This window comes from Taeniopygia guttata, chromosome 2, assembly GCF_048771995.1.
Source record: "Taeniopygia guttata chromosome 2, bTaeGut7.mat, whole genome shotgun sequence".
Classification (NCBI taxonomy): domain Eukaryota; kingdom Metazoa; phylum Chordata; class Aves; order Passeriformes; family Estrildidae; genus Taeniopygia; species Taeniopygia guttata.
Window position 1 is genome coordinate 110,254,492 of NC_133026.1, and position 13,451 is coordinate 110,267,942.

The 13,451-nt window shown below is 37.8% G+C and overlaps 1 protein-coding gene across 5 annotated transcripts in view; it reads left to right on the forward strand.

The window, feature by feature from the left end:
- SPIDR (scaffold protein involved in DNA repair) overlaps positions 1 to 13,451 on the forward strand; it is a 194,267-nt gene that overhangs the window by 116,208 nt on the left and 64,608 nt on the right. For all 5 annotated transcript variants that reach the window (XR_012054123.1, XR_012054124.1, XR_003958854.4 and 2 more), the window contains exons 9-10: positions 9,798 to 10,008; positions 11,808 to 12,058. Coding sequence is in view for 2 of the 5 variants with exons in the window: in XM_030266178.4 (XP_030122038.4) it covers positions 9,798 to 10,008; positions 11,808 to 12,058 (462 nt within the window). In the remaining 3 variants the exon portion in view is untranslated. The remainder of the gene's footprint in view (positions 1 to 9,797; positions 10,009 to 11,807; positions 12,059 to 13,451) is intronic.

A 13,451-nucleotide genomic window follows, 5' to 3' on the forward strand; every position in this document is an offset into this window, starting at 1 on the left:
CCATCTCATTGCATTATTGATTCTGCTCTGCTGAGTCATCAGCCCTCATACATGAATCTGAAAAAGAAATTTGGGCATATAAGAATCGTGTGATGCAGTATGAACACTGGTGTGATCTGGTTGCTAAGTGTCATTGCAACAATTCAGTGAAATAAAACAAGCCACATTATCGGTGAGCTGTACACCATATAAGATTTCAATATTAGAATTATAATTTTTTGCTTGTTCTGTACAATTATGTATTTAAAGTAATGCAGGAATACTAAGATTGCTCTAGATTCAGAAAAGAAAAAGAGAACATTAAGGAGAATGTTGAATTTAAATGTTATTTTTCAGAATGTTTTTCCTTGTTTTGACTGAGAAAGCTATGCCACAGGATGGACCTATGGTGATTTAATGGAGAAGATACATGTTAATGCATAGAAGCAAAATGAAGGTCTGAAAGTTACTCTTGTGAGTGATAACTTCAAAGTACACACACTGTTGAGGGCTGTTTTCTAACCTAAAAAGAAGAAAGGTATTTTGTTTATCACATACAATCAGTGTTTCTGTGGCAGGCCAAGATGCTGAACTTCTTCCCTTGCACAGAAGGTTTCACTTAGGCGATGTCTACGCCAGGATGTTTCGGTAAAGAAGTTTCCACTCTGGTCACTAGCATTGCTCACTTTTCACTGGTGACTGTTGTGAGTGGATTTATGCAGGAAGGACTTTGCCTAAAAGAGATTTCTGTACAACCTGGCTTTTCCACGGCAGCTTTACCTTTGTTGTACATTTATCAGTAGTGGCAGCAAATATAGAAGAGGATTTTTCTCATCTCAGTGAAGCTGAAGTGGATCACAATGGAGGTAAACTTGGTCTATAACATGCCTAAAGACCTGTGGAGCTCTTCAGGACAACTTTCTGTACCAGTGGTTCAGTCACTTCCCTTTACCTGATGCTGCCCTTTGAGACCTCCAGGCTGCTTGAAGCAGAGTTTGACCAGCTGAGAAGGAGTGTTCTGCTTTGCAGTTGTGCTCTGTGGCTTACAGAAAGCTCTCACTACCTTTTGTGATTCTCAGTTGTGTTACCAGACAACTCAGAACTCCTGCTGCTTTCAGCTACTCTTCCTGTGCTGATAGCACTGGATTTGTCTGTATAAAAAGTGACCTCACCAGAAGAGAGCAGAATTTGGTCTTGCTTCATGACCTGGCAAAGAAACAATAGGAAATGCCCAGAAATTAGTACCAGAACAAGATAGACGATAGAAGTCTGATGGAATATTTTTTGTTATTTAGTAGCTGTGCTGGAGTATTTTTAATACTAGATTAGATAATAAAATATTGAAGTAAAATCAAGCATACGTGTATATTGATCTGTCTTTCTGAAGTTTGCTCAGGGATAGTTATTTGTTCTTGATACTGTGCATGCAAGTGAGCATGAGCACAAGAATGGACTTGCAAGGGGTCTTTGCCAATAGCAAAGGCCAAATATCTATGGAAGAAAAGGAAAGTGTTCTTAATAATCTCTGCAAAACATTGAACAATGCATTTCGTCTGTTAAAGTTTCTCCAGTAATCCTCCAAACTTGAACCAACCAACCAAGGACCCTCCATACCTTGGTCAGAAATTCTCGAGTTCAAGTTCTTCACTCTAACACATGGCTCTCAGCTGCTTGGGTTGAGAGTTCTTGCAGAGAGTTATTGCAGAGTTCTTCTGGTGTGAGAAGCAGTGTCTTGTGATACCTCAGGAGTGGTGACATTGTGTGTAATGGTGGCAGAGCAGAGTGGCAACACTCCTCACCTTTCATCCACTGGCAGAGGAGTTTTTGGTGTAACCCATTGTCTCAAATCTCCATGAAAACAGAGAATTGGACACCTTCTGTACAACAGAACACTATGCACATTTCCCTTATATTCAATTGTGTGCTGTCATCCTCACAATCCTATGGACAGGGGAATATGCTCAGACTCTTAGTGCTCTAGAACTAGGGCTGGAGGAGGGACTCAGGCCCTCCTTGTAGGAAACTGTAGGTAAATGTGAAGTGCACATATGACGTGATGGACTCTGGATGGTTGGTATCCAGGAAAGTGTTTTTAGTGTTCCAGTAGCTTCATTAATATGTCAGCTTAGTCTTCATTTAATGATCAGAAAAATACATGGTAAAATAAGACTTGACTAGAAATGGAGTCAAAACTGTCTTGATGTCGCAGTAGAAATTCGTGGTGCATTTCCACATTAGGATTTCAGTCTTCCAAATTAAAGATATGTAGCAGAAGTGGAAAAATATCAGAGAAGAGCAACAAGAAGAGATGTATGGAGCAGCTTCCCTGTGAAAAATGACTGGGATGACTAGGACTCTTCACCTTGAGAAAGCAGTGGCTAAGAGAGGATGTGATAAAGGTCTGTGTTAGGAAGTGCCATCAGGAAGGATGGTTGTTCACTGCCTCTCAAAAACAAGAAGTGGGGGGCAGCAATGTAACCACTAGGTGACAGATCAAAAAAAATTCAAAGGAAGTGGTTTCTCAGATGCGTGTAATTAGACTGTAGAGCACAGTGGATGCTGCAGGATGTTATGGATGCCGTCAAAGTACAAGTGGTCAAAAAACAGTCACATAAGTTCCTGGAAGAAAAGTCTGCTAAAGACTCTTATATACAGAGATATTACTTCTGCCTTAGGAAGTCCCTAAGCTAAAGTTTTTGGAAGTTATCAGAGAGTGTTCTGAAGAACTTTCACTAGACACTTGCTTTTATTTTCATAGTCTTCAAATATTTGCTGGTTGCTGCTCTAAGCTAGAGTATGGGGTAGATGGGCCTCTAATCTCACACCAGGACAATAATTTTTGTTCTCTCTAACACTCACCACAAGTTTTAACATGATGTCATTTTGCAGTTTGCTGGTTTCCTTTTTTTTCCGCCTTTCAGAATCCCTCTGGCATGTCCCTAGACTTTGTGGTGGCTCCCTCAGCTACTTCAAACCCTACGTGCAGTTTAGCACTGCAAACAGAGGGAAGAAGTCATCTGAATAATGAGCTCATGGCTAGTCAGACACAAGTTGATATATGGGGTAAACACACAGATTGGAATTCTTTCATAACATTTTGATTATGAAAAGATAACCATGATATTTATATCTCCCTAGTTACTTGTAACACCCTCATACCATGAGGGGAAATGGTTTTGTTCTGTTTTTAAAGCAACATTTGCATTTAAAGCTTCATTGTGTACAGGTTTTTTAATACAATTGTTTTGTGTCTGACTCAGGTGTTAAAAAGGCTCAGCATCCCAGTTGGAGCAGATTTTTATTGAATTCTCTCAGGAGTATTACCCCAGTAAGCTCAAGTGATCGTTTCCATGCCAGTTCATACGTAATCACAGCCTGTGAGTGGAATTTTATGTTTTGGTGGTGCCAAAGGTTAAGCCTTATCATGATGAATTTGGGTCCAGAATGCTAGCAATTTCAGGTGCTTTCTTCATAGCCAAAATAAGTGGTTGGAGAGCTCCGAGAAACTTCCCTGCTTTCCAGTCTTGGTAAAGCCTAGTATTACAGTAATTTCCTGGAGCTGGAGATTTGCTTTGATATCCATCTGTGCTTTCCTACTTCAGAAGACCTGTACATCCCCTTCAGTTAGCACACAGTGCAGCTCCCTGTAGAGGTGAGAGCACTGGGTGTGTGGTATAATAGTGCTTAATGTTAACCACAAGCTTTTTATAGCAGAGCTCTTCTTAAATGTGAACATTTCCATACAACTTTTTTCATGCTAAAGGGTGTCAGATTTCAAAAGGCAGCACTATGGCAAGCCAGTGGTTAGTTTATATGATTACTCTGAAATTAGTAAAATGATATAGTGATAAAAATGTTGGCTTTGTACACTGTAATTTCTTCCTGGGGTGATTTCTTAGGTTTACAAGTAATTTTGTTGAAAAGTACAATAGTATTTTGCAGAAAGAATATATGCTGCAATAGAAAATATTTATTCTCCTTACTTGTGTTGTTTTACTGATTTTCTTAGTTTGCTTTGTACTTAAGGTTCAGTGACAAATTGCAACAGATTGGGCTATAACAAATTATATCTTTAACAGCTATATGTTATTTTCTCTTTCTTGTATTCATGGAATGAGTCCTCAGACAAAATATTTTTCCAGTAGGGGGACAAAACAAATATCTAACTATTCTATTCACAAATAAAATGCATCATACTTTGAAAGTGGAAGTTTTAGCTTTTTATTGTTACCTCTTCTGTAGATCTGTTATTCTGAAGTGTCAAAGCCACATTTCTTTGGAAACCTGACGCAGCTGAGAATTGTATATTTGCCAGATGTGAGTCTGGACATTGATCTGGATGGTTAGTGCTTCTTTTTCATAGGGAAAAGGGTACAATCAGCCTTGGGAACTTGTACTACAATAATCCATTGCTTTGCATAAAATAATTTCAAAGATGGAGATACCAGCTGATTTTTGTTTTCTGTCTTTGACGTTGGGGCATGGGAAGAAGTTTTGTACTGTGAAAGGGTGAACTCAGAGATGCAGTGTCTATGCAGCGTTACGGCGGCAGTAAATGATGCTGATGGAGGCTCACACACAAGTGGTGAGATTACTCACTCATGGATGAAAATTCCGTGTTTGGGCAATCTCTAGGCATGGCAGAAAACCGGTCTGTCACAGATGGCTTGTTGACTTGGGACATATACTGAGAAGACAGTTACTGTCCTTGGGTAATAGGTGGGCTGAGATTTGTCCAAACTTAAGTTTTTTTGGGTTTTGGGAGGATTTATTTCTTAATTATTATCATTAACTCAATGCTCAGGCATTTCTTGGACATTTGGCAAAAAAGCATTGCAAGTGCCATGCAACCCTAAGCAAGAGGCAGCATGAGCAACTTCCCTCTACATTGGATAAAACAAGCGATTCCTAGGATGTCAGGAATGTTGTTACTATGGGGAATGATTCCTCATACTTCTGGGCAACATTGTAAGACTCTTGACACTCTCTTGTTCTACATGTATTACTGCTGTGCTAATTGATGGAAGTTAAACCTGCTTTATGCAGAAATCATTGTTCTAAGACTTGAGAATAACCTGTTTCATAATTACAGTGCAAGTTGTAAGAGTGTTAATTTAATGCAGTGTACTCTTAGAAAAAAAAACACTCTAGGCATTGTACGCTTTGCAAAGAAAAAGAAAAAAAAAGCAAAAAACAAAAGCCCAGTAAAATACCCAGGGAGAGTGAACAAAAAATATGTTCTCTAATTTAAAGTGATGCAGAGTCTTCTCGAGTTCATGAACCAGCACTGCCGTTTGATGTCAGCAGAACTGAGCGGAAACGTGTGGTTTGTGAGCTCGCTGCTGCTGTGGAGTCACAACTCCTCGCTGGCTGTGGATGGGCTGTGCAGGGCAGACCACAGTGCAAACCTGCTGATTGTTTGGCCCCAGGATTAAGACCCTGCCTCAAATGGAAACATCAGGTCCTTTACCCAGTGCCATGCTGTACGTTCTGCTGCGTTTCGCGTCAGGGATGGAGACAGACCACAATTAACGTAGAAGTGGGCAAGAATGTCTCCTGCTTACTTAGCCAGATAGCCTCCATCATAGGAGGGAGGAAGAGAAAAAAGCAAGCTATGTTCTTGGACAGAGAAGTAAGCTGCTGCTGGAAAAGAAAAAAAAAAAAAAAAGAAAAAACCAACAGTATTGCCTCATGTTCCTTTAGCATGTGACCAGTTACGGCAATTGCTGATTGTCTACATACCAGGAAAAAAAATGCCCTGTAGTATTAAAAGTTCCCAGTCTCTACTTCAGGTCATTACAAAGGTCTAAAGGCAGTTATTAAGGAAGTCAATCCAACTTTTAAATAATACTTTGCTGAGCAAGAGAAAATCAGAGAGGACAAGAGATTGTTTCAGAGGGGTTTATGATCTGTACTGAGCTTTAATTTTTTTCCATTGTCTTTGGATTAGCTGCATGAGATGATGTCTCTCATTCTTTGAAAATTAGCTTTTTAAACTATTATGAAGCAGATAGAAAATAAGCAATATAAGAGAGGCCACAGAACACTTGCAATGCCTGTTTAACACTTTATGTGTAAGAGGATGCTGCAGTGTATTCTGTATTCTAGAGTAAGGCTGCTTCTGGGTATAGAGAATCTGCATCTGGAACAGATGCTTAAAGTTGAGGTGATCAATTATTACATCTCAGGCACAGGGGCAACACATGTGGGAGTTGCTTGGGTTTCTTTTCACTATTCTTCCAGCATGATAGGCTTTCCTTGTCCCGTTCTGTACCTTTCATACAGACAAAAAGAATTTGGGGTATACATGTGTCTCTAACATGATTGCGTTTGTTGCAAGAACAGTTTGAACAATATGCAATGGCAATGCAGAGATTTCTGCCATGATGACAGTCGAAGTTCTCATTCCACAGAGCTTGCTTTTGCTGAGCTCTACTAGAAGGAATTTCTGGGAAAAGAGTTTTCATTTAATTAATTGATACTATTTTAAAAATTCTATTCTCATATTGAAGAATATATATAAACCTTGGTAATAATGTAAATAAACAATACAATTATTCTATATGTTGTATGCAAAATAGAAATAATTTTATGTTTTCTTTATGTACATAGATGTATAATATATTTCCATTTAGCCATCTACCTGTACATAAAATAGTGAGCTTATTACAAAGTTTTTTGTTATTTCTTTAATTTCCATTGGGATTAATTTCTATTATTCCTGGTTCTTTTCATCATTAGGTATTTGTCCATTGAGAAATAGGGAAGACTTAAGTAGATGTATGTGAATATTCCTCTGATGTAGGTGAAGAATTACTGCTAAGTCTGTGCACATCTATGCAGGTCTAAAACAAACTATTTCTTCAGGAGAGTTTTTTTAGTGAACAAATTGCATTTAAGAAACAGTAGGCTTCTCCTGAAAGCTATAAATGTATATATGTGTGTGTATATATATATATCCCCATTTTTGCTTTGTGGAAATGCCAAGCAGCCAGTAGTTCATGCATTGCTGCATTACCCATGTAAAGATATGATGCAATAATGAGTGCTTCACTGGGAAAGCTCTTGGCGCTTATAAAGGTACTCGAGACATGGAATGCATAAGCATGGCAAAACCAAGGTACACGTAATTTGGATATTGGTAAAACCTACCTGCCTTTAAAAAGAATCAAAAAACCTGGTCACATGTCTGCTCAGGAAAACAAAAATAAAACCATAAACCTCAAAGTTTCTGCAAATGATTTGCTACTAACGTCAGTGGTTTTTTTTTAGAGAATGAGATGTTTTAGATCAAGCAAACATTCTTCTGACATTGGTGACGTAATGGTCTCGTGTTCAGAAAGATTTCCTGTTTACTTTGGATCTGAACACAGACATCTTGAGAAAGAAGGTGCTAAAATTTTCATTACACATCTGCCTATAAAGACAGCCCAAACTGTTCCGAGATCTGTAGTAAATTTTATATACTTTTCTTTCTCTAGAAAAAATTGGATAAGTAACAGTTCAAAAATCTCATAAAATCAGAGAGTCTCAGTTTGCTGACCAAGCTAATTCCTCAGTTTTAATCCTGTAATGCAGAAAATTATCAGGCAATGTCAATTTGTCAGCCTTGTGAGCTGCTTTCATGCTCTAAACTGGGAGCTTTGTTAGCAAATTAATCTGAAGTCAGGAGACTAGGTGTCCCTTAGAGATGAATTGCTGCTCCCCTGTGGGTTTTTTACTTGATTTTTCTACTTTTGTTGAGGTTGGGATTGAAGGCACTTGAGATGGTGTTTTATGTTTGGACTTAGGTGTTTATTATTTCTTATTAGTGAAACAGTATCATAGCCGTGAGTTCTGTAGTCTTTCATTAGTAAGGTATAAAATGGTCAGTTATATCTTGTTATAAGGTCTTTTAAAACTAAACTATTTAATTAAGTAATGACACTTAGATTATTTTCTTTTTTAACTTAATAAGTGATCCTTCAAAGCCCGCAATGCAGACTTTTTTTGTCTAATTACAAAACATCACCTAAACTCATGAAGAAAAAGGAACAAGAAGGTGAAGAAGAATAACTTGCCTCTGCTTTAAAACTTCTATCTTGTTTCATATATTTATTTCTATATTCTAAAACCCCAAACTCTTAAGTTTTCTACCCTGTGATATTACACACTTCTAACTAACTACACACCCGTAATCTTAGTGCTATTAATTAATTTTGGAAGTCTTCTCTACAGCCTTAGATCAAATGCAGTGCTCTCTTGCGAGTCTGTGCCTTTCAGCATGGAAAGTTCAAAACTCTCGGCATCTAGGATTCCAACACTCTCCTAAATCTGGTGAGCTCACAGATGGCAATAAGGCTTCTTTGTAGTGAAGATCAGGACTTAGTTTTATGCTGTAACTTTTCATGAATTTTTTGTTTCAAATAATAACTTCTGTGAGTGTACACAGTAGAAGCAATACATCTTGTTCATAATTTATATTTAAATGTATCCTTTTTTCCCAGAAGGCAGAGATCATCTGGCTGTTGTTTTATTTTCCTAATTATTATATTTATATATATTTATTATATATTTATTATATATAAAACTTGCTGCAGCTCTTCCTATGCCTTTGAAAATATGAGTACATCAATCTCCCTTTAGCTGTCTGCTCTCTAAAGAGTGAAGGAGTCAGTTGTAAAACAGACCATGATGAAGATCTTGTATGGATTGAGATTAAAAATATTTGAGTGTTTCATTGTTTCATTTTGCTTTTTCTCTGTATAGTTATATTTTGAGAAACAATGTCACAGATGAGGAAACCTGCTTAATCTCCATAATATAACTGCTGAGCAGTCCAGAGACTGAAGTTCTGAATTCAGGTCAGCGTAGTTTTGCTGCCGAGGCAGGAGGTATTGTTTGATGCCTAGGTGATAAAAATCTAGTAGAAGAAAAATACAGACTGTGTTAAAGTCACCAAGTGGATTTTGGTCTGTTTTGATGGTCTGTAGGAAATTAGATTACTGGTTGGTTTTGTTAGCTGACTTCATTAGATGTGTGTTCTGTGAGTATAAAAAGTGTACTTCTTAATGTGCGATTGTGATACTAGCATAAGAAAAACCCAATATCAGCACATGCTTTGGCATGAAATTATTGTGTGTTTAGAGATTCTGCAAACATTCTCTTAATCTGGTGGGTACGAAATTACTGCTTGTAGAGCTGTTAGGGAATTTACATTGGCACTAGAAACCAAAACTGGATCTAGGTGAGCACATTCATGACAGTGACACACAGGAGAGATAATATACAGCATATTGTAAGAAAAACATAGGATTTTGCTTTTAGAAAAATAGAAGAGGAAGGAGCAGCTTGCTGCCAGCTGCATGAGAATGGATTTGGGTTGGTGGGAAGCACTCACCAGAGGGGAATGTCCTGGAAGAGTCAGACTGAGTCCAGTGGATCACTGGTCCGAATTAACATGGAGCGGGTTTAACAGTCTTTGGTTCATGCCTTTTACCTCACTAACTGAAATGCAGAGGGTCCTGATGCTCTCAGTTCTGTGCTGACAGCACAGAGACACCAAGTAGCACTTGTGTGAAGCCAGATGGGGCTCATGGGGCTTGGCAGCTCAGCTGGCTTCCAGGTGTCACTTGTCCCTGGATGCAGTGGGTCTCCCAGCTGACTCTATCTGTTGTGTGGGCAATTTGTGAATTGGATAACTCGCCTCTGCTGTGCTTTAGTGGTAACTATGGAAAAAAGGGGAGAGAAATGCAATGCAAGGCACATTTTAAAACTGTGCTTATCAGTAATTTAACTTGTAATGGATTTGATGCCACTTAAAATTGGTTTTTTTCCAGGCAAAAACTGCTTCTCCAAAATGCAGATGTTCCTGTTATCATGAACACCTACTTTAGTCAGAAGGTGCTACTCAGTGAACATTCAGAAGCCAGACAGAAGACATATGGTCTTACAAAGATGCTCATCAGGAAGAATATTACATCTTTGGCACAGACCTTCAGACTTGATGACGTCGATGATAAGTTACACCAGCAATCTTCAGACAATCAGGTATGGTCCATTTGGTTCAAAATTAAGCACTTGGTAAGAAGTTGGTGAGCAGATGTTTGGAAATTATAAGAAAAACAAAAATTCTAAATTACTGACCTGTTTGGTTTCCCCTTTCATGTAGTCAAGGCTGAATAATATGCAGTGTTTATTTTAATAATATTTCCTTAGTAGAGGCTTTTGGTCCATCAAAATGCTGAATTGCTCTGAGGTTATTTTGCTGAAATCTCACTACTGTGCTAAATAGTAATTATAACTTTGTTTTTAATTTATTTTTCTCTTATTCTTTATAGCTGAATAGCTAAAAAATAGCTGTCACTCAAGATACTATTTAAAATAAATATTCCTTTTCCCCATTCCTATGTCTTAACTCGCTTATTGATCTTATCCTTTCTTTAAAGCATCAATTGATAATATCACCCCCCATTCCCACCCCTGCAGTTTGTTTTCCTATTTTGACTTTATTTGTATTAAAATGACTACTGATTCTGCATTTCTGTAGCTGTGGTTGTACAAGCTGAGGTATTTTAAGAGATTTGTTTTCTTCATAGTGTGTGCCAGCACTTTTTGAAAGTAAGGCTCTTGTAAAAGCTTTATATTGGCTACCTAAATGATTCTTAATATTTGAGAAGTTTGGCCCTTCAAGTTTGAAGAGCCATGAGTGTCAACATTTTGTGTTTGCTTTATATATAATTCCCATTATAGGCCTAGGAATTTAAAAGTTACATAAATCAAATCCTAATTGAATTTCTTACTTCAGCTCTAACTTGTAAAAAGCTTCTACGGTGGTATTTGAAAACCAGAACAATTTACTTGTTCCCCTCATGGCTCCTAACAAACAAACCACTTCATTTAAAACTTGGTAGACAAGTTTTATTGCAACCACTTTGTAGACAAAGGGTAGTGTCATACCACAATTTTCTTTTAAATACTGCAAATTCTCCTTCTTTATTGGTGTATAATACGTATAGCACAGTCAGTGATACTCTGAAAACCTTTCTTCGCACACAGCTTTTTATAAAAACTGTTTTCATTGTGAAAACAGAAATTTGGCTCATGATGCAAAGGGGCCTATATATATATAGACCATGTTGGTCTATGCTTGCATACAATCTTTATCGAGAGAGATTTATTTTAAAATTAAGATAAATTACATTTTGCATTTAGATTATGGCAAACTGTAGTATTCATGAAATTTATTTTGCAAATTTTGAAGGTTTTATTAATAAAATATGTTTTGAAAGTAGTGGAAAATAAAGTTTTTTCTTTAAAAGTTTTGTATTTTTCATAAATCATCTAATTCTTTTACAGTGAAATATTTTCCATTGAAATGTGTAAGTCTGAGGAGTAGGTTACTAGACTATAAAACTAGAGATCTGTTCATTTCCATCTTGTTTGAAAGTCCAGAAGCATTCAAGATGAATTTTACCCTTTTTTTCAGAAGAGGAAGGAACACCAGAGAAGTAAAAATAAAACTCCATTCAAGGGGAAGAATCCTAAGGGCTAATATCAGTTCTGTTTTCCTGCTGGTATCACCTTCATCTCTCAGGGGTTGAGTTAGCTCAGTCCAGAGCACCAGTTAAATGCAGGAGCACCCCATGTGTGCAACTCTCTTGAGTGTTTATTGAAAATACACAATAAATAACTGACCACTAGTTTGTAAGTTATGTTAGGAGCAGTAAGTATTTTAAAACTGCTTTTGCATTTGCAACTTGATTTTTCATTATGGCATTTTCCTCTCTAGCTCTACATAATTTCAAGGTTCTCTGGAATGTTTCTCTTAATGTGTTGTCCTTCACCAGGTTCCTTGTGCTCCACAATCCCATAAGAACGGTGATTCAAAACGGCATCCCTTAGCACAGAGTGCTGTTAATGATTCTCTGCTTGAAATGGTGGAAAGCCAGGGAGCAGTGGGATGGAGAGAAGTGCAGGTACAAGTCGTTATCCAAAGGGTGTACTGTTTGCCTGCCAGAGAAGGATACAGAAGCCACACTCAAGGAAACAAGCCTCTTTGTGCAGCACCCGTCACAAATTCAGATCCACCAAATGTTAGGTGAGTAATGAGATGCTTGGGAATTTTTTTGTTGAGGCTGTGACACATGAGAAACCTAAGAGGAGTGAGTTCAGAAATGTCATTCTTGGTTGTCAGTTCGTGGGAAATAAGCACACTCAGCAAGGAAGGCTGAGTTGATGGGCGTGGTGCAGTTCTTTAATAGGCATAGTGTGACACAAGGAGTCCTGCCCAGAGAGGGGAAGGGTCTGTCTATAGTTTATGTCATCAACAGATGACAGGAAGATTGAAAATGAATTAATGAGAAGTTAATTGAGAACATCATATACTGTTCCATGAGTTTCACAGAATTGTTGTTACATCCCATTTGCCTATTTCAGTCTCTGGTGCGCTCTACTAGTAAATTATGATCGTGCAATGGTCTCTTCAAACAAAAAAGAAATACATAGACACAGAAATGAGCGGCTTTTCTATAATGAGTATTTTGCACAGCTGCTATTAGAGAAACATAGGTGTATACTTCAATTGTGAAGTGACTGGAAAAAGATCCTGTTGACTTCTGGAAATCTGAAGGCCACAGCAGTTAAGATTCCTCTGCAGTAAAAAGTGTTGTGGTGTCAAAACATAACTAGCAGTGCAGAAACATTACACGCAAACCCCATGGATCACACAGCTTTCAACCAGTTGTTTTGGCCTTTTATGTTTTAGTCTTTGCATCCTAACACTGTTCTGTTTACAGTGGAGGGAATCAAGAATTAGACCTAGTTTTCCTAAATACAAAAGATATGGCAAAAACCAGTTTTCCTTTCTGACCAATAGTGAAACATTGAATACTTTCCTTCTCCATTTGTGATCCTCAAGGTTTGAGACCAAAGACTGATTTCAGTCTTTCTCAGCAACCCTGGGTCTGTTATTGCATTTTATTCCTTTGGTTTTGCACTAACTTTTGGTTCATGCTGGCTTAAAATATTGAGAGGTAAGATGGATCAATTTTTTTTTTTTCACTCAGGAAAAGCATTTAAGTGAGTTATAGTGGAAGAGCTTGTATTAAGGTTCTAAGTTCAGTCTTTCAGTGCCTAAGTAAACATTTCTTCCTGCAGAGTTTGGGACTTGAATGGAGATGTGCAATTAGTTCAACAGGTCCTGTTGAGAGCTCTCCAGATGTAATTTGCTATAGGCTTTGAAAGGTTTCTTCAAAGCTTTGAAGAATTTGAGTTCCTCTAAGCCACTCTGCAGGTGGACAGTGGTATCCTCAATGGTCCGTCTTGAGCTTTTGAAATACTAGAATCCTCTCAATCCTTGCTACCTTGTAAGCATCTGGATAATTTACAGCACTCATTGATCAATAAAATTCCTCCAGAAGGAACTTAGGAAGATTATTCTTTCCTAAAATACTGCCTCGGTCATCACCCACAGAAAAGTAATGATCAACTGC